At 55.3% G+C, this 26,657-nt stretch overlaps 1 protein-coding gene across 6 annotated transcripts in view; it reads left to right on the forward strand.

Moving 5' to 3' along the window:
* Positions 1 to 26,657, forward strand: part of SEPTIN9 (septin 9) — a 218,876-nt gene that overhangs the window by 114,617 nt on the left and 77,602 nt on the right. For 5 of the 6 annotated variants that reach the window (XM_063656536.1, XM_054456109.2, XM_054456111.2 and 2 more), the window contains one exon: positions 5,053 to 5,700. In XM_063656536.1, the coding sequence (XP_063512606.1) occupies positions 5,053 to 5,700 (648 nt within the window). Of the gene's footprint in view, positions 1 to 5,052; positions 5,701 to 22,802; positions 22,823 to 26,657 lie in introns of those variants that run through there. The other variant, XM_063656541.1, reaches the window with a different exon arrangement.

Here is a 26,657-nt window from a genome sequence, read left to right on the forward strand (position 1 = left end):
AGCCCTCTCCACCGTGTCTCTTTGTGTCTTGAGTCCCCCTCTGCCTTTCTCCAATAAGGACACCGGGCACTGGATTTAGAGCCCATCCCAAATCCAGGATAGTCTCATCCCAGGATCCCTAATCACATCTGCAAAGACCCTTTTTCCAAATAAGATCACATTCTTGGGTTCTTGGGGTTAGGTATTAGACATGTCTTTTTGGGGGTCACTAGTCAACCCTCTACAGAACCTCAGACGAAAGTGAATCTTCACAGGCTGAAATGGGGGTGAAGGTCTAGTGCGTCCCTCCTCCTTGGGAGCTCCCTCAGGGCTTGTGCCTATCCTGTGAGCCTGTGATCCAGACTTTTTTTTGAGATGAAGTCTTGCTTTGTTGCCCAGGCTGGAGTACTGTGGTGCGATCTGGGCTCACTGCAACCTCTGCCTCCCGAATCTGCCTCTGCCTCTGCCTCAGCCTTCCAAGTAGCTGGGATTACAGGTGCCCACCCCCATGCCTGGCTAATTTTTTGTGTTTTTAGTAGAGACAGGGTTTTACCATGTTGGCCAGGCTGGTCTCGAACTCCTGACCTCAGGTGATCCGCCTGCCTTGGCCTCCCAAAGTGCTGGGATTACAGGTGTGAGCCACTGCGCCCGGCCTTTAGTAGGTTTTGGTTGTCTTTTTTTTTTTTTTTTGAGACTGGGTCTCACTCTGTCATCCAGGCTGGAGTGTAGTGGTGTGATCATGACTCACCGCAGCCTTGACCTCCTGGCCTCAAGTGATCCTCTCACCTCAGCGTCTCGAGTAGCTGGGATTACAGGCATATGCCACCACCCCTGGCCAATTTTTGTATTGTTTAGTGGAGTCGGGGTTTTGCCACGTTGCCCAGGTTGGTCTTGAACTCCTGGGCTTAAGCGATCTGCCCACCTTGGCTTCTCAAAGTGTTGGGGTTACAGGCGTGAGCCATCACGCCTGGCTTAGTAGGTTTTCTAGAAGCGCCTGAGGCCTGGTGAAGGCATGGTTTCATGGAGTAGAGAACATTCAACTCTGTTCCCGGGGAGCCCGAACACACCCCCTGCAGCCAATCTCAACAGTCATGACGTGGCCAGGATGACGTGGGGAGGGGGTGGTGTGGACTGTGTGGGAGGCCAGCCCCCCTGGGAAGTGGGCTGGAGTGGGCTTGGCTTTGATGAGGATTCACAAGAAGAGGAGGAGGAGGAGGCGGTGGCATGCTCGTTTGGGGGGATGGCATGAGCCAGGGTGGGCACCTCTTCATTTAGGTGTCACCTTCTTGACATTCCAGCTGGGACATGGTTTCCTTGGGGAAGATGGACACCCCCGGAATGGGGCGTCTCCTGGTGAAGATGGACACCTCCAGAATGGGGCGTCTCCGGTTCTCACTGTTCTCCTAGCACACAGTTGTATTCTCTCGCAGTTCTGGAGGCTGTGAGATCTCCTGGCTGTTATCTAGAACAAACCCGCCTATGAGCAGCGCCGTCCTGATGGTGGGGTGGCCCCTGCGGGTGGAACAGCCCCTGCTGTCTCAGAGCTTACTGAAAGCTAGGGGGCATGGGAATGGTGCTGGACCGAAACACCCAGAGGGATCATAGAGCCTTACAGTAAGCACAGAGGCCAGCTAGTGGGGAGGGAGGGACCCATCCATGAAAAGACACCAAGCACTGAAAGAGAGGAGAGGATGGTTGGGGACCGGCACGCATGTGCATTTTGCGCAGATGGCCAAGGTGGTGAGGCGCCAGCCACGCAGACAACTGGAGGAAGGAGGAGTGCCCTGGGGGAGGGACCAGCTCCGGTTCTAGAATGATCCACTTGTGCATGTGGGCCTGGCTGGAATAAATCACTGCATCTGCACCGTAGACTCAATCGTAAGCTCACACCAGGGCAGGCTCTGCTGTGGTGCAGGGTCTTAAATCATGAGTTGGCCATGGTGGGGGTGACTCCAAGGGGACTCCCCAAGGAGGGGGTTCACCAGATCTCCCAGGGAAGGTCATTTGTTTTCTTGGGTTGGACCTGGGACAAGGCCTTCTCCTGTCTAGTTTCTGTTCTCCAACTTGTCCACATGGAAGGATGCTGAGGACACCTGGAAACTGGCCCCTGCTCTACAGCACCCATAGGACAGAGGCACACCATGTGGGGACAGTTTGGACAGTACTCAGGAGGCAGGGGTCAGATCAGAGGACTGCGGGAGGCCCTGGGAACCACACGAGGACACAGGCATTCAGCTCTGCACTTTCTGGCATCAGCCCGATGTATAGTTTGGCTCTGTGTCTACCCCGTGCCTCACTTTCCCTGTCTGTATGGGGGTTAATAATATTCTTTATAGCCCAGGTTTAAGCGGGTGTAGATGTGATGAGCTTGGTAAACCCATCTCATTACATTCAGTTCTGGGCATTGAACCCTGGACTTTCTGGCTGGTAGAAGTGGACCTTCAGCCTTTCCTTGGGGCCCTAGGGCTTCTGCAGAATCAGAACACAGCCAGCAGTTTGCATGCAGGGCACAGAGGGATGGAGTGACACCATGTCGGGAGCCCACACCTGGCACACCCCTGACTCTGGGGCTCAGGATCCTGCTGCCCTGCGGCCACATGATCAGCCAGAGGTCATGGCTGGACCCACAGGTGAATACAGCCTGTGGATTTGATTTTGTTTGGCCCTGCAGTGTTTTATTTTATTTTTAGTTTTAGTGTTTGGAGACAGTCTCGCTCTGTCAGTCAGGCTGAGTGCAGTGACACGATCTCAGCTCTGCAACCTCTGCCTCCCGGGTTCAAGCGATTCTCCTGCCTCAGTCTCCCGAGTAGCTGGGACTATAGGCGAGCATCACCATGCCCAGCTAATTTTTTATTTTTAGTAAAAATGGGGTTTCACCATGTCAGCCAGGCTGCTCGGTGTTTTAAAAAGGGCTTGTTTTGCTCTGTGCCAGCATTTAAAGATCAGGAGATATCATATAAAGATCCAGATTTCTACTCTCTTGAGAAGTGAACAGCTTTGGCCATGCGGGGCCCATATCCTCTAGGGCAGTGATGGAGCTGAGACAGGGCCTGTGACAACTGAGAGTTCTCTGGAGTCCACGTGGCTCCTTGCCCAGCTTCGGGTGGAGGTTGAGCTTAGTGACCCAGGATTTTGTCTGTGTCCACCAAGAAGGAGAGGTGCCCGTGGCTTAGAGAGGGTGCCCACAGGAGTGCCTTGCCCAGGAAGCTGGCAGCTGAGGCGGCCAGGATTAGGGGGTTGGGCTTCCTCTTCCCCTCCCCAGTGCCTGAGTGCATTTGGAGGAAGAGAGACGGGTGAGGGGAAGGCACTGAAATGGTCCTGGAGAGCTATTGTTGGGGACTGGGGACCAGATGTCATCCCTTTTCCTGTGGGCAGGGGAGGCAGTGGTGGGATCCCATGAGACCCGGACTCTGTGGCCTGGTGAGGCAGGGAGCAGCTGGGAGACACTGTGGGTCTCCAGGGGGGTGTGCTGTGGGCCTGGCCTGGGGAAGGAGCTGATGAATGTGCCTGCCATGCGGGTCCCTTCCTGCTCTGGCCCTGATAACCAGGAGCTGCTGGCTCTCATTTGGAGTGCGGTTGTGGGGACTGTGGAGGTGGTAGCTTCCCAGGTACCATCCCCACTGCCTCCGAGGGAGCAGACCCTGGTGGAGAGGCAGGATGGCTGCAGGGCGGGAGCTGCGTGATTGGCATCACTGCACGGGCTTGTAGTATTAGTTGGGAAGGTGCAGGAGAGGCTGATGACTGAGAAAGTTGGTTCCTGTGGACTAAGCTGGGGGAGCTGGACAACCAAGTGGTTAGAACCTTGGGCTCTGGTATCAGCCTGATGTACAGTCTGGCTCTGTGTCTACCCCGTGCCCCACTTTCCCCATCTGTACTGAGGGTATTGGTATTCTTTACGTCCCAGAGTTAAGCGGCTGTAGATGTGATGAGCTCGGTAAGCCCAGCACCTCGCTGGCACTAAAAGCTCCAGTGTCTGGCCGGGCGCGGTGGCTCACGCCTGTAATCCCAGCACTTTGGGAGGCCGAGGCGGGCGGATCATGAGGTCAGGAGATCGAGACCATCCTGGCTGACACGGTGAAACCCTGTAAAAATACCAAAAATTAGCTGGGCGTGGTGGCGGGCGCCTGTAGTCTCAGCTACTTGGGAGGCTGAGGCAGGAGAATGGCGTGAACCCGGGAGGCGGAGGTTGCAGTGAGCCGAAATTGCGCCACTGCACTCCAGCCTGGGTGACAGAGCGAGACTCCATCTCAAAAAAAAAAAAAAAAAAAGCTCCAGTGTCCGCTCTTGGTGTCATTGATGGGGTTTTGTTCCCACTGCGATTCTGATTGGTTACAGTTGTGGTCACTTATTATTGGAGGCGTGTCCCCCGCTGCAGCTGATGGTAGAGGTGTGTTTGCTGGTGGTGTCCCAGTGTGTGCCTTGGCTGGAGGTGAGGAGGGATAAAAACAGCCGCGACAAGAAGGAAATCAAGGCCGGGTGTGGTGGCTCACGCCTGTAATCCCAGCAATTTGGGAGGTCGAGGTGGGTGGATCACTTGAGGTCAGAAGTCCGAGACCAGACTGACCAACATGGTGAAACCCCGTCTCTACTAAAAATACAAAAGTTAGCCAGGCATGGTGGCCCGTGCTAATCCCAGCTACTGGGGAGGCTGAGGTAGGAGAATCGCTTGAACCCGGGAGGTGCCACTGCACTCCAGCCAGGGCAACAGAGAAAGACTCCATCTCAAAAAAAAAAAAAAAAAAAAAAAGAAGGAAATAAAAGTCTTCTCTGGAACTAGAACGTTCCTATGTAGACGTAGCTGGAGGGGGAGGCTGTGTGGTTTGCGCCGTGGCCATGGCAAGACACGATGGGCAGCGTCTTCCCACTCAGCCTGAATCTCTGCCCCAGAACTCATGACAGGTCTCCTAGGATGGGGCTGTCCCTTCCGCTTGCTGAGACATGAAGGATGGGAACAGCCCCCGGGCCCTCTCCGCAGCATCGCCTGCCTTCCTCTGCTGCTCCTTAGCAGGAAACATGCCGGGGTGTTCCCGAGCCGTCCACTTACCAATTGCACTCCCTCTTTTTATTTTTCAGCCTTGAAAAGATCTTTTGAGGTCGAGGAGGTCGAGACACCCAACTCCACCCCACCCCGGAGGGTCCAGACTCCCCTACTCCGAGCCACTGTGGCCAGCTCCACCCAGAAATTCCAGGACCTGGGCGTGAAGAACTCAGAGCCGTCGGCCCGCCACGTGGACTCCCTAAGCCAGCGCTCCCCCAAGGCGTCCCTGCGGAGGGTGGAGCTCTCGGGCCCCAAGGCGGCTGAGCCGGTGTCCCGGCGCACTGAGCTGTCCATTGACATCTCGTCCAAGCAGGTGGAGAACGCCGGGGCCATCGGGCCGTCCCGGTTCGGGCTCAAGAGGGCTGAGGTGTTGGGCCACAAGACGCCAGAACCGGCCCCTCGGAGGACGGAGATCACCATCGTCAAACCCCAGGAGTCAGCCCACCGGAGGATGGAGCCCCCTGCCTCCAAGGTCCCCGAGGTGCCCACTGCCCCTGCCACCGACGCAGCCCCCAAGAGGGTGGAGATCCAGATGCCCAAGCCTGCTGAGGCGCCCGCCACCCCCAGCCCAGCCCAGCCAACCCTGGAGAATTCAGAGCCCGCCCCCGTGTCTCAGCTGCAGAGCAGGCTGGAGCCCAAGCCCCAGCCCCCTGTGGCTGAGGCTACACCCCGGAGCCAGGAGGGTGAGTCGCAGAGCGCTAGGTCTTGGATGCTGTGGTAATGGGGGGCCTGGTTGCTGTCTTTGCCACAGAATCTTGGAGGAAGAAGCTGGATATGGGTGGGGGGGTGCTACCCTGGAGACCCAGAAAGACCGGAATGCATGGGGATGGGGGTCTGCAGGCTCAGGAGAGGTGGCTCTCTCTGCCTGATGGGAACATGCCAAGATGCCCCAAGCGGGACTTGAATGAGAGTTTGGAAAGATTCTCTGGGTTTCAAGGAGCCTCCTTTTTGGGTCACCGTGGGCCTTGCTAGGACCTCTGTCTGCTGTGTGTCCCTGGAGGGCCTGGGAGGTTTGGAGAATGAGGAGCCACGCAGGAACCAGAGCAGGCTCGTGCAGGGGTGTGGGACAGGGTGGAGTTGAGACCCCTAGAAGGGCTGTCACATTCTGGTGGCTCCTGCTTGAGGAATTGCAGGCTGCCTGGATATGCCCAGCAGAGGCCGAGGGCTCGGGGAAGGGAGGAGGGACTTATGCCTCCTGAGGCTTGCATTGGAGCCCATGGTCTGGTCCTCCTTCCCCAGGAGGAATGGTTGTGGCAGAGGGAGGGGAACATGAGGAGCACCTTAGCCTGCAGGACAAAATTCTCAGGGCACTGGGAAGGAGTGCCTGGACCAGGGGGCTCTGTGATAGCTGCACACAGTTTTATTTGGGGGTGCCCTTCTGGCGAGAGGGGAGAGGCCATGGGGCTCCAGCAGTGTCCTGGGAGGGCTCAAGCCCACAGCCATGCTGACGTGGAGGTTACAGGCAGGGGATTGGTGCCAGTCCTGTGGGACACAGGGCCTGTTCAGAAATGCCAGGCTGTGGGACATGGTTGGGTCCCTTCTCAGAAGTGTGCCCCCTGGCCCCAGCAGGGATCGTGGCTCCATGGGGCTATGTTAAGGTGCCAGCTGGGTTAGAAGCCCCTCGAGAGCCGGGTCTGATTCTGGGCACAGGATCAGAACTCAGTAATGCTCAGTAAGCCTTCTTTGGGTTGGACGAACAGCACAGTCTGGGTTTTTGATTTAGCTTTTTCTTCTTATTTCTAACTGTGGTGAAATACACAACATACAATGTGCAATTTTAGCCACTTTGCAGTGTACGTTTCAGCGGCATCCAGTACATTCACGGTGTTGCGCAGCTGCCACCGCTGTCCATCTCCGGTACCCTTTTCATCCTCCCAAACTGAGCTCCGTCCCCATTAGACCAAGCTCCCCATGCCCCTCCCCCAGCTGCTGGTAGCCACCATTCTATTTTCTGTCTTTATTATGAATTTATTTGACCACTCTAGGAACCTTGTGTGAGTGGAAAAATACAATAATTGCCCATTTTGTGTCTGGCTCATTTCACTCAGCATGACGTCCTAAAGGTTCATCCGTCGTGCTGTAGCATGGGGTAGAATTTCCTTCCTTTCAAAGGCTGAATAATATTCTGTTGTGCGATGCACCTGTGTTGTGTAGCTGTTCCTCCATCGGTGGACCCTTGTGTTGCTTCCACATCTCTCTAAGTCCCGCTTTCCATTTTCTTTGACTTTTCTTTGACTTTTTTGAGACAGGGTCTCGCTCTGTCTTCCAGGCTGGAGTGCAGTGGTGTGATCACTGCTTACTGCAACCTCTGCCCCCTGGGCTCAAGTGATCCCCCAACCTCAGCCTCCCAAGTACCTAGGACCACAGGTTGCGCGCCACCATGCCTGGCTAATTTTTAAAATTTTTTTGTAGAGACAGGTTCTCACTAGGTTGCCCAGGCTGGTCTCAAACTCCTGGGTTCAAATGAGTCTCCTGCCTCGGCCTCCCAAAGGGTTGGGATTATAGGCATGAGCCACCCAACCCCTTTTTGGTTTTTCTTTCTGAATGAGAATTCTCCAGTGGTCAGTGGGCTTGGGGGCTGGGAGGACGTGGGGGCTGGGAGGACGTGGGGCCTGGAGAGGGTGTGGGTTTGTGGGGAGACTAGTGCTCCTCATGCTTTCACGGGCATGTGGAGCACACATTTGTCTCGGCAGGTCTGAGGCCTGGGACTCTGCATTTCCTACAGAGGAGGCATCGGAACACACTGAGTAGCCAGAGGCTAGTGGGCCTTGGAAAGTCCTTTCCAGCCCTCAGTGTGTGAGTCCGTGTTCCCTCTCCCATCTCTCTAAGCTTGACTCTGAAAAGCCACCCTGCCCCAGCCACCCAGACTCAGTGACAGTGGCTGCTGGTGGCATGGTGTCAGGCCAAAGGCATGGGCAGTTTGCAGAGTGGCAGGAGGCTGTTTCCTCCCCTGCCTTCTGTTGGTGCAGGACCTTTGTTTGACGTGCCGGATACACCCCCATCCTGGGTTAATGTGTTCACACTCAGCTGAGTCAAACAGGATGTGGCTGGGGAGGCGGTTGTCACCGAGCCATCTAAATCTCGGTGATGGCTGGTGCTGGATGCACAGGGACATGGTCCTGGCTCTGGGGGACAGGTAGGGGGATGTCCATGGGGATGTACAAGAACATCCTCCTCCAGGGGCAGACACAGTTCAGCCCCTAAATTGTGCCAGAGACTGTGCCGGGAGCCAGGGCCAGGGACACCACCTGCGGGCTCTGCTTTCTGGAGCTCACTGAGCCGTGAGCAGGATGGCTGGGACACAAGGCGTGCCCAGGGAGCTTCCCCAGCAGCGGAAGGTGCAATTTCATCAGGCCAGGAAGGGGAGAGAAAGGCAGGCCACGTGGAGGCAGCAGTGTTCAGAGCTGGCAGGAGCCTGGTGCTCTGGGGGGACGGTGGCTTTCTCCATGGAATAGGATGTACACCTTGGAGCCGGGGCATGGGAGAAAACCATCAGCATCCCAGACCCGGCCGTCCCCGGACAGGGACCTGTGCAGGTGGGAGTCCAGCTCACGTGGAGAGGTCCGTGGGCTGGGCTGATGGTCCTGAGGGCCTAAGCAAGTCCGGGTGGAGGAAAGGCAGGGACAGACGAGGGCAGGGCCTTCCCGATGGAGAAATGTTCTTGAAATCCGATGGGAGTGGCTTCTCGGGGGGCCCAGGCCTGAGCCCCACTAGTTCTTCCTCCGAGGCACCACCTGCTTGCTTCTCCATCCTCCCTCTCTGTGTCACGACCGTTCTGGACATGGATCCAGTTCTCTCCAACTCAGCTTCCTGCCCATCTTTCCCGCGGGCCCAGCAGGCCATCCCCTTCTGCCCCTCCATGTGGGGCTGGGCTGGGAGTTCCCTGAGCCCCCACATGCACAGCTCTGACCAATCTCTGTGGCCCCTCTGTCCCCCGAGCACCAGGGATCCAGCTGGCACCATGGGGAAAGGAATCAGGGAGGGAGTTCTGTGCCCTCTGAGCAGATGCCCAGCCCCTTGGCTTCTGCCTGCGGGAGGGCGTCTATGCTGTGGTTTGTCTCCACCCCAGAGCTGTGGGTGCAGGGCATGGTCTCCTGGGGCCCCAGCTGAATTGCTCCCAGACTGACTTCCCCAAAGCACAGCACTGCTGAGATCTCTTCCCGTCCTGAGCCTTCTCTGCTCACTCACCGTAGGCCCCTCCACAGTTGATTCACTCTCCTGCTCAGCTCACACCTCTCTGCTTCCCAGCTTCTCCTGCTTTGATCTTCCCTTGGTCTCCCACACCTTTGCTCACAACCCCTTTGCCCTGACCTCTTGAACCCAGACCTCTGCTTCTCTTTACATCACTGCCTTGTTGAACTCCTATGCATCCCTCAAAACCCAGTCCAAATACCTTGCGTTTGGCTTGGGATATAAATGATTTGTGTATAAACTTTCTTTCCTCTGCTAGACTTTTTTTTTTTCAATGTAAAAATAGTTTTTCAGATCACAAAAAGTAATCGAGTACCCTTTCTTTAAAATGCAGGAAGTACAGAAATGAGAAAGAACCTAAAATTCACCTGTAAGCCGGCAATATCCATGCTTGAGGTTTTGCTGTATAGTCTTCAAAATTTCTTTCATGCCCCCACTAGATTCTGAGGGTAGGGCTGTTGTCTTGTTTTTTTGTTTTTGTTTTTGTTTTTTGTTTTTTGAGACAGAGTCTCACTCTGTCGCCCAGGCTGGAGTGCAGTGGCATGATCTCAGCTTACTGCAACCTCTGCCTCCCAGCTTCAAGCGATTCTTCTGCCTCAGCCTCCCGAGTAGCTGCGACTATAGGTGTGGGCTACCACGCCCAGCTAACTTTTGTATTTTTAGTAGAGACGGGGTTTCACCATATTGGCCAGGCTGGTCTCGAACTCCTGACCTTGTGACCCACCCGCCTCAGTTTCCCTGACCTCCCAAAGTGCTGGGATCACGCCACTGTGCCCAGCCTGTCTTGGTTTTTATAAAGAATCCCATAAGAGGCCGGGTGCAGTGGCTCATGCCTGTAAATCCAGCACTTTGGGAGACTGAAGCAGGCAGATTGCTTGAGCCCGGGAGTTTGGGACTAGCCTGGGCAACATAGAGAAACCCCGTCTTTACAAAAAATACAAAAAATTAGCCAGGTATGGTAGCATGCGCTTGTAGTCCCAGCTACCCGGGAGGCTGAGGTGGGAGGATCACCTAAGCATGGGAGGTTGAGGCTGCAGTAAGCTGAGATTGTGCCACTGCACTCCAGCCTAGAAGACAGAGTGAGACCCTGTCTCAAAAAAAAAAAAAGAAAATCCCATAAGATACCAAGTAAGTGACTTGGACATAATAGGTGTGCCATGAAATTACGCTGAAGGAGTGAGCCACTGGTGGTGAGATGGGGATGGCTTTTTTGTGGTTCTTGTAGGCAGATGTAGTGACCCCCATGGGTCGTCCCTAGAGACCAAGCAGAAACTGTCCTGGTCAACTTTACCCCCAGGACAACACCTGGTCTCTCCTCTGGAGGCTGTGCTGGAGGGCTCAGTGGGTGGGTGTTGGCTTCAGTGTGGGTGTTCTGGAAGGATTCAGCATTTCAGGAGGGAGTGTGGGCACCTAGATGGTTGAAGGGGAGGGAAAGGAAGAGAGGGGCTGCGGAGGGCAGAGGCATCCCTGCCTGCTCCTCCACCCCAGGGCCTGGTGAGGTCTGAGCTTTATGCTGGTGCAGTGGATTCTCGGTTTCCGAGGCTCTGGCCCTGCCCCTGGACTTGGAACCCTCTTTGCTGTCCTCCCACAGAAAGGTCCTCATCCTTCGGGGTCATCCCTGGTCCTCTCAGGCTCTGGGTGGGGACGGCCTTGCCTCCGTTCCCGGATCCCTGCTCTTTCCCTGCCCCCCCAACATGGGTGCCTCTGGGTGGGGTGGGGCTGGGCGGCAGCACCCAGGACTGAGCCTGCCAAGGGCTGGCCGCTGGCTCAGAGCCCCCCCACCAGAGTTACCCAACTCCGGCTCCTCAGCCACACCAGCCAAGTTTCTCCAGAGCTGCCTTATAAGGTGGGTGCTCAGCGCTCGTTCATGGGTCTGGTTCTCTGCCTTCTTGGGATGCTCACTGGGGGCAAGAGGGAGGCCAGGCCCAGTGCCCAGCTCAGTTCTGGGCATGTCCCGGCTCTGCCCCATGAGCCAACTGGTTCTGAACCATCATTCCAACCCTCCCAGCCTCAATTTCTTGATCTGTCAAAGAGGCATCTGCAGAGGTGGCTGGGGGCTGAGCTCTGGTGTATCCACCCATCCCAAGAACCAAGAAGGGAGTCCATAGTGGTGCTGGGGCCGCTTGTGACCATGGGTGTGAAATTGGGGTGGGGTAGACGTGGCAGCATGTCTCAGTAGTTTTCCTGTGACCCAGAGGGTCTGGAAATCTTTGTTGTGTGGGTGGAGCCTTGAGGGAGCAGGGGGTCAGGCCCCCGAGCTGATGATGGTGGGCGTGGCTCTTTGCATACTTGGTCCCCAGCGGACCCTGTGTTCCAGGGACAGAACAGGGAGGAATCTCAGCTCAGACAGCAGGGCTGCCAGTACAGCGTTGAGTATAGGGTTAATCAAAGCACGGGCTCCCTGGAACCACCCAACACAGAGCAGTGAAGAGGTGGCTTTGGGGAAAGTGGGGTCACAGCTGAGCCTGAGTGGGGGTTGGGGAGGGTGGGTATCAGCCTACAAGGGAGGGACACCTACTGGGCCCCAGAAGTTCCTGGTGGGGATCAGGGACTGTGAAGTTGGGGAGAGGGTGACCACCGTGACTTAGGGAGGAAGGGCCCCATGTTGACAGGACACCCCACATAGGCTGAGCCTATCCCTGGACTGTGGACTCCCTGAGGCAGGGTCTGCAGGTTCGTCCAGTACCAGGTGTAAGGCAGGGGGCCTTGGTAAGCGTCGAGGGACTCACTGGTGTCTGATGAAGCGGTGAGTTTGGATCGTGTCGTGCTCGGGTCCTGAGCCTGAAGGATTTTTCTGTGTGGGGCTGCGTGCTTCTGCTTCCGGAGGTATCCAGAAGACACTGACGTTCCTGCCAGGATGCCTTACTCGGAAGGTCCTGCTGCTCCCACCTCCTCCCATTTTCCTGAGCTGCTTCCAGAGGGCACCCAGGCCCCCTTTTACTTTGGGATTGGGTCTCTTTCTCTTTCTCCTTCTAAGAACAAGTACCCTCCTTCTCCGAGCTGTCCCTGGAGCCTCTCAGACCTAGGTCTAGAGCGGGAAGTCCCGCACGTGCTGGGGGAACAGGAGGATCAATGGGGGAGGATCGGCCAGGCTGGTGTGTCTCCTTTGTGGTGGGATGGGGTGGGGCCAGAGAACAGAGCCTGGCTCCAGCGCCCAGGAAGAAAACCCCTCCCCTCGCCGGCCTGCTCAGCTGCCTGCCAAGCACCGTGCAGTGATAAGAGGAAAGGAGGGCTGGTCCGGGAATGCAGCGGGTGCCGAGCAGCTGTGGAATACCTTAAATAGAGCGCGCAGCTGCGGGGAAGGGTGGGGCTGGGAGGCAGGCGCTGGGGGGCGGTTTCTCTGCTCCGCCCCCTGCAGCTCTGTGGCCCTGACCACCCAGCCTGGCCCCAGGATGGAGCCCCGGCCCCCAGACACATGGCACTGGGTGAGGCCTCCTCTCAGCACTTGTCCCAGGAAGCCAGAGCAGCTGCCAGAAGAGAGAGGAGCTGTGTCTGCACCCGCAGCCTCCCAGGCCCGGGACAGCTGCTGGGACTGAGGGTCTGCACAATGGCGAGCCTGTCCGGAGGGGCACGCCCCGGCCAGACAGCCATGCTCTGTGCGGTGTGGACACAGGGCACATTCAACCCTGGAGGAGCACACTCAGACTCCCAGCCTGGGGGCCCAAAGTGTGGGCAGCCCCTAACCAGATCCTGCATTCCAGCAGACAGCCTGGGAGGATGCCATGTGGTCCACCCTGACACACTGTGTCACCTGGGACCTCATGTCTGAGAGCTGCAGGGAGGCGCTTCCTCAGTTGGACTCCACTTCCTCTCCGGGGTTTTCTGTGGGTGTTGTAAGTGACTCTGTCTCCTTCAGTCCAAGGGGGCTCCTGGGGTCTGGGCTGTAACTGACAGGCTAGAGTAGCCCATGGCCAGGGCTGAGCTTCCTTCCTGTTCTCTCCAAACACTGAGCCCAGGAAGGGGTTAAAGTGGAGATGCCCTGATTAAAGTTGGGGGAGGCATGGAGCTCCCCGGACTCTGTCCCCCCATCCCACTGCTGCTACTGGGTGTACTCTGTGGAGCCCCAGGACTCTTAAGGAACCCAGAGTGGAGATTCCTGGTCTCATCCAGTGCGGGTGAGGGGGAAAGTGATTTGTCCACAGTTACGTGGCCACTGTCACCACACCCGGGTCAAGCTCGATTCCACTTCACGGCCCCGGTCTGAAACCTGGAACTGGAAATGGCCCTGGAAATCACTGATTCCATCTGCTGCCTTCCAAAATGGCCCGCAGAGGTTACGATGTAGACGCCTGTAATGCCTTGCCCACTCGTGTGTGGGGAAATGGCAGAGGAGCGCCGGCTTTGCCCTCTGCCTGGGCTGCTGCCCCGGCCCTGCCTAGTGGCTTTCCTCTCTGGTCCGTTTTCTCATTGTGGAAGTGGGCACAATTCTTCCTGTGCGGCGTGGTTAGAGTGAACAGTGATGATTCGTGAAGCAGGGCTAGAGCGCCTGGGGGATTCGTGTTAAACAAGCACATAAACGAAAGCCAACACAACCCTTATTTAATCAGCAGGCAGGCCTTGTCTGAAGCCCCCGAGCAGCACCTCATGCCATCCCTAGGTTCCAGGCCGGTGGTGTCGCCCCATGTCTCTCTCGCCCGCAAGCTGATGTTTAGAAGCCCTGCTCTGTGTTCTGGCTCCCATTCTCCCTGGGATCTTTCCCTTTCTTCATCCTAAAAAGCAATGCACGACTGGGTGTGGTGGCGGGCGCCTGTAGTCCCAGCTGCTTGGGAGGCTGAGGCAGGAGAATCACTTGAACCCAGGAGGTGGAGGTTGCAGTGAGCTGAGATCGCGCCAGTGCAATCCAGCCTGGGCGACAGAACAAGACTCCATCTGGAAAAAAAAAAAAAAAAAATGCGATGCCCAGTCATTCTTAGATAGAAAATGAAGATCACGTGAAATTTGGAAAGGAAGTTTTTCTCTCCCATTCCCCAACTCTCTCCCAAGGGGTGGCCATGTTGACAGCTGGGTGTGGCATTCTCCTGAATTTTATTCCTGCAGAGTCATTCAGGGCTTGTGTAAAAAAAGTCAATGTGTAAATATAGACTTTTCAAGAACACAAAGGAAATCAGACTTCTGCTACCAGCTTTTATTTTTTCCTTTTAACAACACTGTTGCCACTTGTAGATGTAGCACGTTCCTTTTTTTTGCGATCTCGATCTCGGCTCACCGTAACCTCCACCTTCCGCCTTCCAGTTTCAAGTGATTCTCCTGCCTCAGCCTCCCGAGTAGCTGAAATTACAAGTGCTTGCCACCACACCTGGCTAATTTTTGCATTTTTAGTAGAGACAGGGTTTCACCATGTTGGCCAGGCTGGTCTTGAACTCCTGACCTTGAGATCCGCCCACCTCAGCCTCCCAAAGTAGCACGTTCCTTTTAATGGTTGTCATCAGCTGTCCCATGGCCCTGCCAGGCTTGTCCAGCTTCCCACTGTGATTGAGAGGCTGCAACAGATGTTCTGGCACTTGTACATGTGCACACATGACTGCAGGATGCACCGTTAGTGAATTTCCGTGTCAAGGATGTGTGCATTTAAGTTTTGATCTGCCGGGCACAGTGACTCACGCCTGTAATCCCAGCACTTTGGGAGGCCGAGGCAGGCTGATCACTTGAGGTCAGGAGTTCAAGACCAGCCTGGCCAACATGGTGAAACCGCATCTCTACTAAAAATACAAAAATTAGCTGGGCATGGTGGCTTGTGCCTATAGTCCCAGCTACTCGGGAGGCTAAGGCAGGAGACTTGCTTGAACCCAGGAGGCAGAGGTTGCAGTGAGCCAAGATCGTGCCACTACACTCCAGCCTGGGTGACTGAGCAAGACTCCATATAAAAAAAAAAAAAAAAATTGATCCTTATTCCTGAATTGGTCTCTAAAGTGGTTACTAGAATTTTTAGGACCCCTCCCCTCGCCGACCTGCTCAGCTGTCTGCCGGGCCCTGTGCAGTGATGGTCCAGCAGGGAGATCCTATGCCCTTCACCCCTGGCTGAGGGCCAAATGCTCTCCAATTGGTGTTTTATTTTGTGCATCTCGGTCAAGCGAGAGGGATTATCTTTTTGTATGTTACAGGCCAGGGCCCTGTGTTCTGTTTTCATTTGGATGGTTTATCCTTTTCTTGTTGAAAATTTTTAAAAAGAGTTCTTTGTAGGCCAGGCGTGGTGGCTCGCACCTGTAATCCCAGCACTTTGGGAGGCTGAAGTGGGTGGATTGCTTGAGCTTAGGAGTTCAAGACCAGCCTAGGCAACATGGCAAAACCTTATCTCTGTAAAAATTAGCTGGGTGAGGTGGTGCGCCTATAGTCCCAGCTACTCGGGAGGCTGACGTGGGAGTATCATTTGAGTCTGGGAGTTTGAGGCTGCTGTGAGATGTGATCGTACCACTGCACTCCAGCCTGGGTGACAGAGTGAGATCCTGTCTTAAAAAAAAAAAAAAAAAGAGTTATTTGTATATCTTTATCACAGCAGGTACGAGTGTCTTGTCCCCAGCTGCCTACTTTTGATCTTATTTCTGGGATGTTCTTCCACACAGAAGATTTTAATCCTGATGTTGTCAAGTCTCTGCTTTCCCTTTTAGCTTTTGGAATTCACGTCCTGTTTAGAGGTCTCCTGCGTTCTGAAATTATAGGAAAGAATTTCACCCACGTTTTCTTCTAGTGCTTCTTCTGTGGTTTCATTTTTACATGTTGAAATCATGAATCCATTGGAATGTATTTTGGTTTCAGCAGCGAGGTAGGGGTAGATGGTATTGCCTAGATACACAGCAGCGAGCTTGGTCTGGAGCGGGTGGGGTGTGTGTGTGTGTGTGTGTGTGTGCTATTTTTATCAGTTTTGGTGTCTGTATTGTGCTGGCTTAGCAAAAACAGTTTGGATGCATTTCTTTTCCCCTCTGTGTTCTGGAACATTTTAAGCGGCAACATAATAATCTCTTTGTTAAAACTTTTCAAGAATTCACTCGTGAAACCATCTGAGCCTGATACTTTTGGGGGTGTCTAGCACTTTAAAAACTTAAATTTTTTCCATGGGTCTATAAGTTTGGGAGTTTTTCTTTCTTCTTAAAATTCATTATTTTTTTTTCCTAGAAAAGCGTCTTTTAGCTTATTTAAAATCCCTCGGCTTATTCCGAGGGGGTTGCTTTAGCTCGCTTAGTGAGGCCAGTGTGCAGTGCGGTGACTGACATGATGGATCAGCAGAGCACGATCGATCAGTCGGTGTGCAAACATGAGTGGCTGTGGCCGGCGCCCTGGGATGCTCTGTGTTGAGGCACATGCGTGCAGTGCAGGGTGATGTGTATTCTGAGAGGGGATGAAGCCACAGGACCCTTGCACCCTTAGGAGAGAGCCCCCCTCCCCAGGGCTGCAGACTTGAGTAGGTAGTGACAGGGGACTGGGTCTGGGGGCGCTGAGTGGTCCCAGCAGGCCAAGGGCTTCAGGAATTATAAGAAGTTTGGAGTTGCCCAGAGAGCGGCTTTCAAAATCAGTCTGGACTGCAGCCTCCAGAAAGACATGCGATTGACACCACGAACCAGGACACACCTATATATGGGGTGGGGGTGGGGGGGGGTGTATAAATGAAACCAAATTTCCATGATGGAATTCTTACCTTTACCATGCCTGTGCTACACTTTGGTATTTTCTTTTTTTTTTTTTTTTTCCCTCTCTCTCTCTCTTTTGTTTGTTTGTTTGTTTGTTTGTTTTGGAGAGAGGGGAGACTTTTTTCCATTTTTTTAAAACAGCTTTATTGAGATTCAAGTAAGCTACTATACAATCCACCCATTTATTTATTTATTTTATTTTATTTTTGAGACGGAGTTTCGCTCTTGTTGCCCAGGCTGGAGTGCAACGGCGCGATCTCGGCTCACCGCAACCTCCGCCTCCCGGGTTCAAGCAATTCTCCTGCCTCAGCCTCCTGAGTAGCTGAGCTTACAGATATGCACCACTACGCCTGGCTAATTTTGTATTTTTAGTAGAGACAGGGTTTCTCCATGTTGAGGCTGGTCTCGAACTCCTGACTTCAGGTGATCCACCTGCCTCAGCCTCCCAAAGTGCTGGGATTACAGGCGTGAGTCACCGCGCGGCCCAATCCACCCATTTAAAGTGCGTAATTCTATGGTTTTCAGTCTATTCAGAGAGTAGTGCAACCATCGTCACCACAACCAATTTTAGAAAATTGAAAATTTGAGAAACTTAGAACATTTTTTTCTTAAGAAGAAACCCCGTAGCTTTTAGCTATCAATCCTGCCCTCCTCCTCCATATTTCCTTTCTATCTGTGTAGATTCTTTTTTTTTTTTTTTTTTTTTTTTGAGATAGGGCATTCTGTCACCCAGGCTGGAGTGCAATGGCTCAATCTCTGCTCACTGCAACCTCCGCCTCCCAGGCTCAAGCCATCCTCCCACCACAGCCTCCCGAGTAGCTGAGACTACAGGCCTGTGCCACCATGCCCGGCTAATTTTTGTATTTTTTGTAGAGATGGAGTTTCACCATGTTGCCCAGGCTGGTCTCGAACTCCTGGGCTCAAGTGATCTCCTGCCTTGGCCTCCCAAAGTTCTGGAATTACAGGCGTGAGCTACTGTGCCTGGCCGATTCTAGGCATTTCTTGTACAGAGAATTGCACGTTTGGCCTTTGTGTCTGGCTTCTCCACTTGGTGTCATGTTTCTAAGGTCCATCCACACTGTAGCAGGTGCCAGTGCTTCCCTGAGTAATATTCCACCATGGCATGGACCATTCCGTTGTGGACAGACATGTTGCCTTCATCAGCTGAGGGACATTGGGTTGTTGCCACTGCTGGTGAGTGTATTCTTTTCAAATTAAAAAAAAAAAAATGCTGGTCACCACCCACTAGATAGTTTTCTTGGCCCACAGGGTGGGACAAGCCGACCTGGGTGAGGGCCAGGAGGTGGCCAGGTGGAGGCGGCTGGAGCGGCCCTGGGTTGCTTCTGGGCGCAGCAGGCAGAGGTACGGAGGCAGAGTCTGAGCAGGTTCCCTGGGCGGATCTCCATGCTGGTAATGTTTGTTTATTCAAGAAGTCTCGGCCAGGCGTGGTGCCTCACACCTGTAATCCCAGCACTTTGGGAGGTCGAGGCAGGCAGATCACCTGAGGTCAGGAGTTCGAGACCAGCCTGGCCAACATGGCAAAACCCTGTCTCTACTAAAAATACAAAAATTAGCTGGGTGTGGTGGCGTGCACCTGTAGTCCCAGCTACTGGGGAGGCTGAGGCAGGAGAATCTGCTTGATTCCAGGAGGCAGAGCTTGAACCTAGGAGGTGAAGGTTGCAGTGAGCCAAAATTGCACCACTGCACTCCAGCCTGGGTGACAGAGTGAGACTATGTCTCAAAAAAAAGAAATCTCCTGTGCTGCCCTGTGCCCGGCACCGAGGCCGAGGGAATGCAGCATTAGTATGTGCTCCCAGCCCACCGGGCTTCTGTCTGGAGCTGACGTGCAACAAAGGCACACGAGGGAAGCATGGCGAGGTGGACGGTGCGGAGGCGTAAGGAGCAAAATAAGGCAGATGCAGTGGCTCAGTGGCTCCTGGTGGCTGCGAGGAGCGTGGGCAGGACAGACCCAGGAGGGCACCTGGACAGCAGGGCCGGCTGGGGCAAGGTGTGTCAGGCGCTTGTCAGGAGCAAAATGTAAGGGGACACCAAAGAGCTCAGGAATCAACACAGATAGTATTTAATGCAGTATTTTTAAATATTGAAATGATGCAAAGTAACCTCCATGATGAACAAATGTTGGAATTTTAAATTAAGACAGGCCCAGCCCTGCACATGCACAGCCCTGTCAGAGTTTGTTCAGCGTGTAATTTGATTTGTTTAAAATGTTGCTTTAAAATATTGTTTGATTCCTGGATTTTTTTGGCACTCCCTTAACTTTTGCACCTGGACGAAGGCCTCACCCTAATCCCAGCTGGAGAGGGTCAAGGGCTGGTGAATTTGGCTTTGGACCTGCAGAGCTCGTGGTGCCTGAGAGGTGGGGCCAGGAACAGGAAGGAGCTGGTGAGAACGGCACCTGGCATGGGACGGGGCCAGATCAGAGCAGCACTGTGGCCCTTTCCAACCTATGGTTTTGCTGCTGGATGCTTGGCGTTGGTGCTGAGCCCCTGGCCCTCTGAAAGGAGTGTGATGAAAAACGGGGCCGGGGAGCTCTTGGGCCCCTCCCTGAAGCAGCAGTGAAGCCAGGGACATGCCGGCAGCAGGCAGGGAGAGGGACGTCTGGGTCTGTGCCTGGAGCCAGCTGCCGCATGGAGGAGCTGGGTGAGGATGTGATGGGAGGAAGACCTTTCCAGTCCTGCATCCTCCGAAGCATAACTGAGTGCTTGTGTGGCTTGGGGGTCACTCTGGTCCGAGGACAGTCTTGCTTTGCTTAGCCAGGCTTTGAAGAGCCAACGGGATACGGACAGCAGCCCTGCTGGGTGGCAGGTTGTCTACCCTCGCCCACTCCACGCTGGAACTGGATGCAGAGCACCTGGATGGCCAGTCCCAGAGTGTCTCTGACACTCCCAGTCACCTCATCCCTTAGACCAGGATAAGATGCGGGACCCCAGCTTTGAGCCTCCCATGGGCTCCATTCCATGTGCTCCTGTAAGCCACTGGGCCTACCTCCTGGCTCCAGGGCTGCTTGGCCATTTGGCTTCTTGGTTTCCTCATCTATACAATGAAAATAATAGTCCCAGCCTTCTCGAGGAGTTACAAGATGCCTTTCATGTGAAAAGCGGAGATTTGGTACCAGACTACCTGGATTTGAATTTTGGCCGTACGCCTCCTAACCTGTGGCTTTGGGCCAGCCTCGCCTCCCTGTCCTCAGTTTCCCCATTTATAGAGCCATCTCATTGAGTTGCTGGGAGGATGAACATAAGGAAGTGTACTGATGTGCCCAGAGCATTGTGATTTTACTTATTATTACCAAACCAGGCACACAATAAGTGCCTAATAGATGCTCAGTGTCATTTCACGGACTTCTGTGTGCCTTATGTGTCTCCAGCAGCCGAGCTCTCGAGGTGGGGAAGCTCTTGACGAGTTGCAGGAGGTAATTAGAAAGAGGAGGCGGCAGGTGCGAGGGTTTGGGTGACACCTGTGGACAGAGAGAGGCCGATGGACCCTGGCAGAGGGGAAGGGGGTCCTTGCACATAGAAAAAGTTTCCTGCATCCAAGATCCTTGTGACTCTGGAACAGAGGCGGCAGAGGTCTGCAAATTCCAAATCATAAACCCAGAAAGCATAGAACATTCCTAGGGAGGACCAGAAACATCATATATCTTAGTGTGTATAGAATTTTCCACGTAGCCAAACAAAAGCACGTTTCTAACTGAAGCTGTTGGAGAGTTCCTGAGGACTTTATACCAGACAAGGGCCAGAAAGTGGAAGTTCAATACGCAGGAGCCATTCCTTTTGTTCACAAATGTTTGCCGTCTTTTCTGTCTATATCTGCGTTCATGTGAGGGCACTCATAGGTCCACCGTCCAGCCCCATGCTTTGTTTGCTACCAAAAAATATCTTAAGAGCTCCTCAGCTGCAAATCCTCCTACCAGGGGGTTCCAGGAACCCAGCCTTGCTCGGGGCTGGGGCCCCTCAGCACCTGCTGCACAGGCGTTGGTCATTAAAACTAAAGTGGTCATGTGCCGTATCCGTGGGCCCTCGGGGTCTGGTGGCACCTGGGCACACAGTCCAGTGGCGGCCTCCCGCCTGCCAGACACCGGAAGTGGGGGCTCCTCATTCCTGTTCCCGGGCGGTGGGGGGAGTGCCCAGAGCTGTCACACATCAGAACCCACCGACTCACACGTTGGGGCACCTTACAGCCCCTTGACAGCCTCTCAGCCTGAGAGACCATCAAACTGAGTTCCTGGAGAGGGTGGCCCTTGAGGCCTGGACACAGGTGTGGACAGGATAGCCCTGCCTAGTCTTGGAGTCCCACTCAGGTTCAGCCTCTTGTGGGTCTGAAGCTCATGCTGGGCCAGTCCCTGCCCCTTGGACAGCCGGAAAGGCAGCCCAGCCCCACAGCCTCATTGTCAGGCTCTGAGAGCCGCCTGGCCTCCAGCTCTGCTCTTTTTTTTTTTTAAAGATGGAGTCTCACTCTGTTGCCCAGGCTGGAGTGCAGTGGTGCCATCTTGGCTCACTGCAATCTCCGCCTCCTGGGTTCAAGCAATTCTCCTGCCTCAGCCTCCTGAGTAGCTGGGACTACAGGCATGTGCCACCATGGCTGGCTAGTTTGTGTATTTTTAGCAGGGACCGGTTTTCACCATGTTGGCCAGGCTGGTCTTGAACTCCTGACCTCAAGTGATCTGCCCGCCTCAGCCTTCCAAAGTGCTGGGATTACAGGTGTGAGCCACTGCGCCCGGCCTCCAGCTCTGCCTTGATTTTCTCTCACGGCCGTGAGGATGTCCACGCCTCCTCCTTTCCTCACGGCCCGTTGATGTCTCCAGATGCTCTGCAAAGCCACCCTCCCCTCGGGAGCTCCCCAGCTGGTGACGAGGGACCCTTTGGGGATCACTGCCTAGGCAGTCATGTAGGTCCGTGGGCCCTGCTTCCCAGCTGGACCGAGACCCGGTGCATGGGGTGCGTCTGGTCTGATCTGAGGCCCCCGGAAGCCACAGCTGGGAGGCAGTGAGGGACGGCTGTCATGTCCCCTCTCCCCTGTCTCCCAGGGTCCCTGCGGAGCAGATTTCCCTGCCTGAGCCTCCCAGTTGCCCATACCCTGGCCTCCCAAAGCCCAGCCCGAAGCCTTAGGCATCCTACAACCCGCTTCCTCTAGCCTGCCGTGTCTCTTCTCTGCTGTTCCTGAAACTTGCCTGCCTCTCCATACCTGTTGGCCAGAGAGAGACTGGAGACCCCGTGGGAACCCCCGAGGGGAGGGAGAAGGCTGCTGTTTGAACGGAGGTGGTCTTTCCCTCTGTCCCCTCCAAGGCGGGTCACACTTGCAGGCTCAGCCTCCTGCTCTGGCAGCGCTTGGGGTGTTGGCTGCCTCCTGGGCACGAGATGGGAGCTGAGGGAGGTGCTTTCAGGACCAGAGTGGCAACCCAGCTGGAGGAGGAGTAACAGGCCTGTGGTCAGCAGCAGCCGCCACGGGGACCCCAGCGCTGTACCTGTGCCCCAGCTGACCACTCCCACTTCCCTAGGGTGGGCTGGGGATGGTGGTCTGTTGCCCAGCCCAGGAGGAAGAGGGGCTGTAGTCAGCAGCAGCCACCTCAGGGGACCCCAGCGCTGTACCTGCGACCCAGCTGACCCCTCCCGCTTCCCCAGGGCTGGCTGGGAATGGTGGTCTGTTGCCCAGCCTAGGAGGAAGAGGGACTGTGGCTTCCACTCTAGAGGTCTCTCTCCCTGTCCCTCCCCCAGTGCTGGTCTAACTGCAGGCCTGCCTTAGGCCGTGGCTCCCTGCTGGCACCTGCTGACTAATGCTTAGCAGCATTAGTCCCTAGGAGAGGGCTGGGATGGGGAAGCAGCAAGTCCCGGTCACAGCGGGCTCGGGTTACAGCGGGCTCGGGTTGAGGCACCTCCCGGCCATCCCCAGGAAGCAAGGCCCCACGCAGCCTCCGACTCGCCCACTGCCCGTGTGTATTTCAGGAGGCTGCATCCCCCAAGGCCCCCACCAGGTAACTTCACTGGGCTGGGTGTCGCTGCAAAACCAGCCACTGGGTGCAGTGGTCTTCTGGTGGGGGGCGTGGCTGGGGAGGATGCAGTGGAGAAGAAGCCAGCTCTGTGGTTGGGGGGAGGGTGGACTCTCCGTTTCCTGTCTGTCCGCTGAGCTGGAGCTCATGGTCCCTCCCCAAGGCGCCTGGGCTATGAAGGAGGTCACAGCCCTGCCTTATTCCTGTGGCAGCCTTGGGGAGCCCTGGCCAGTCCTGTGTCTCCTGGGAGGGCGACAGGCTGGTCAGGCTGCAGGGCAGGCCTGGAATGCAGACCCCCGCTTGGCCATGCCGTTGCCTGGCTGCTCTGTCTGGGGACCTTCTGTTTAGGAAGAGAGAAGTGGGCCGGACAGCCTGGCTCAGTGATTGGAAGCTCAGCTCCCCATGTTCAGTCCAGCAGAAAGTTTGCCTCCTCGGAACACTTGTGTGCTTCTGCATGTGTGTTCTTGGCTGGTGGTTCTGCGAGGCCCCTACTGGGCTGCGTGATGTCCTCTGGCCATCCTGGCCACCTTGGTGCCTGGCCCCTATGAAACAGAGATACTACCTGGGCAATCCTCCACTTGTGCTTGCCAGTTTGTGGGACATGTGGCTTCAGTGATGGCTGGTTCTGCTCCACCCAGAGGACCTGGGAATCCTCAGCCCAACTGTCCAGAGGAGTCTTTCTCAGTGGGGGGAGCCCGAGCTGTCCTCCTGGTGGACAGTCCTTTAGATCTCGGGGGGACTTCCCTGCTGGCCGTTCCTCCTGCTGCCCCTGCTCCTCTGTCCCCCAACTGTCTCCCACCGTCTCACCTGCAGCAGCCAGCTGGCACGGGGACCTCCCCTTTCCTCTGGGATTGCGAATGAGACGACTTCCCTGGTCCTTCTGGGTCCAGATCTCTCTGGAAACAGTCAGTGAAACCCTTGTCTCAGGTGGGAGGAGAATGCTCAGTATTTGGTCACAACGACGGTCCTAACCACATCACTCTCAAATGCTGGCTTTCACTTACCCCTTGCCCTGCCCAACAGTTACTTTTATTATCCCATTTTCCAGATCAGGAAATCAAGGCTCAGAGAGCTTCAGCCACTTGCCTGAGGCCCCACAGTTAAGTGTCTGGATTTGAACCCTGGAGCAGCCTGGCTGCTGAGCTGTCCTGGAGATGGGGTACTGTGCAGTGGTGGGGGTGGGGGTGGAGCTCTGCCGTCACTGACTCCCGGGCTACCCGGAGTGATAACACAGCCCAGTGTCTGGGCCCTTGCCTGAGACTGGCTGGATGCCAGGAGCCCGAGACCTTCCGGCTCTTTCCTATGTAAGGCGCCATGGGGTGAAATGAAAGAAAACCCCAGTTAGAAGGTGTCCCCCTCTTCCCTCAGTCCCTCAGCTGCCCTGGATTTTGAAATAAGACACCGCCCGTCTGTGGGGTGAGCAGGAACAGATTAGAACCGCATTTCTCTCCCCCCAGTCGCAGTTGCCAGGAGCTCATCTTTCTCTGTCTTTCTCCTGCCACTGCCGCCTCTCCCCACAAGACTGGGCTGGATGCTGCTGGGAAAGTCAACAGGAAGTCTTTTGGCTGCGGTGGAGGTGGGGGTCTGTGCTTCCCTGGGGACCGAGATGAGGGCTCCAGGTTGGCTCCGGCAAGAGCAGGGAGGCTCACATCTCTGCCTGCTGGTTTTGCTTCCTGTCCTGGGAGAAGGTATCCACATGTCCCAAAATGCACCCTCTGGGTGTACAGGGATGGCTTTTGGGCCATTCACCTGAGTTTTATTGATCTTTCTCTTTGGAACTGGAGTGGCTCCTCCACGGTGGATTGGGCTGAGCTCCGTGCCTCAGCCGACGTCTTTCCCCAGGTGCTTCCTCTCACCGCGCCAGGGTGCAGGTTGCTAGTGGATGGGTCTTCACCCTCGGGGATTGGCAGCTGCCACGCTCATTTCACAATCGAGACACCCTGGCTGAAGTTTCCGCTAAGCTCCATGGAGTGTAGGGATTTTTTTTTGAGATGGTCTCTCTCTGTCGCCCAGGCTGGAGTTCAATGGTCCAATCTCCCGCTCACTGTGATCTCAACCTCCTGGGCTCAGCAATCCTCCCACCTCAGCCTCTACCAAGTAGCTGGGACTACAGGCGTGTGCCACCATGCCTTGTTAATTTTTTAATTTTAATTTTTTTTTTGTAGAAATGGGGTCTCACTGTATTTTCTAGGCTGACCTCCAACTCCTGGGCTTAAATGATCCTCCTGCCTTGGCCTGCCAAAGTGCTGGGATTCCAGGCATGAGCCATTGTGCTCAGCTGGGGTTTTCCTTTAACCCTTCCTGGCCCTTCCCAGGTGCAGGACTCGGGCCTCAGCCTTATGTGTTCTTGAACAGCTCTGGGCTCTGTCCTGTACCTCCTGGGCGTGTGGTCAGGCCTCTCTTGACAGCAGGAGTCTCAGGTGAAGAAGCAGGCAGAACGGAATGCTTGTCATCACCCAGCCTCGGGGCCAGGCGGGGCAGCCAGGACAGTAGCAGTGGCCGGTGTGGCTTCCTGGGAGGTCAGCCCATTGGTGTGGCCGGGGAATGGGGAGGGGAGCTTCTCCCCTTGTCTCCCCTCATTTCTGGTCTCTGGGCCTCCAGGGCCAGGTCTCCAGAGTTCTAGGTGGAGGATGGAGGTTGGGGAAGCTGGGGTGAGAGTGGGCTAGGGGTGGGTGGTCAGGTGGATCCTGGAAAACCGTCCTCTGCAGGTCCCGCTTTCCCCAGTGAGCGCTCAGAGCTGGTCCCAGGGAGCCGGGCTAATGGTCACCTCGGATGATGCAGGGGTCCATCCCCATGAAACCGGGCCCATCACCATGAAACCGGGCCCACAGAAGCTTTTGGTTCCGGTTCTGTTCTGCCCTCCTGGCTCTTGCTTCCAAAGTAGGGCTCAGGATAGCTCTGAATTCCCTGCTGAAATGCAGCTTCCTGGGCCCTAACCCAGCCCTCCAGAACCAGAGTTTCTGGGGTGGGCCCTCTGCTTGTCTAGCAGCCTGCAGAGGACACTTGTGCCTGCCAGAGCAAGTCTAATAAGCACTGCTGTAAACCCCTCGTCCCCACAGCCTTCTGGCTCGTCTCCCTTTTCCTGCTAGGATCTGCATCAGGATTAAATGCCAACATCAGGGATCAGGTTAGACTTGTGAACCCTGAGACAATACCTGCATCTTTTTTTTTTTTTTTTTTTTTTTGAGACTGTCTCGCTCTGTCATCCAGGCTAGAATGCAATGGTGCAATATCCACTCACGGCAACCTCCACCTCCAGGGTTCAAGCAATTCTCCTGTCTCAGCCTCCTGAGTAGCTGGGACTACAGGCTCGCACCACCACACCTGGCTAATTTTTGTATTTTTAGTAGAGATGGGGTTTCGCCATGTTGGCCAGGCTGGTCTCGAACTCCTGGCCTCAAGCGATCCACCCGCCTCAGCCTCCCAAAGTGCTGGGACTACAGGCGTGAGCCACCGTGTCTGGCCTGATACCTGTATCTTGACCAAGCTGTTGTGGAAACATTGAGATTCCCTTGATAGTTTTGTCCACAGAGTGAATGTTTAGGAACCGGCGAGGGATCTCCCACCCCCACCCAGATGGCGGCCTAGAGGCAGTGTTTCTGACCCTGTGATGGGATTTGTCCCTCTTGCCCAAGAGACTTTAGAGATGTGGCCCCTAAATGTGGGGGCCCCTGTTGGGGTGGGAACGGGAGCTGGCCCTGGCCATTGTCCAGTGACCCCATCTCGGTGCCTCGATCCTAGCACCCTCGATCTCAGCACCTCCCCTTCCCCGGCTCCGTGCGGAGGTCACGTGGCTTGCGCTGAGTAATCCTCCACCGCC

Source organism: Pongo pygmaeus, chromosome 19, assembly GCF_028885625.2.
Source record: "Pongo pygmaeus isolate AG05252 chromosome 19, NHGRI_mPonPyg2-v2.0_pri, whole genome shotgun sequence".
NCBI lineage: Eukaryota > Metazoa > Chordata > Mammalia > Primates > Hominidae > Pongo > Pongo pygmaeus.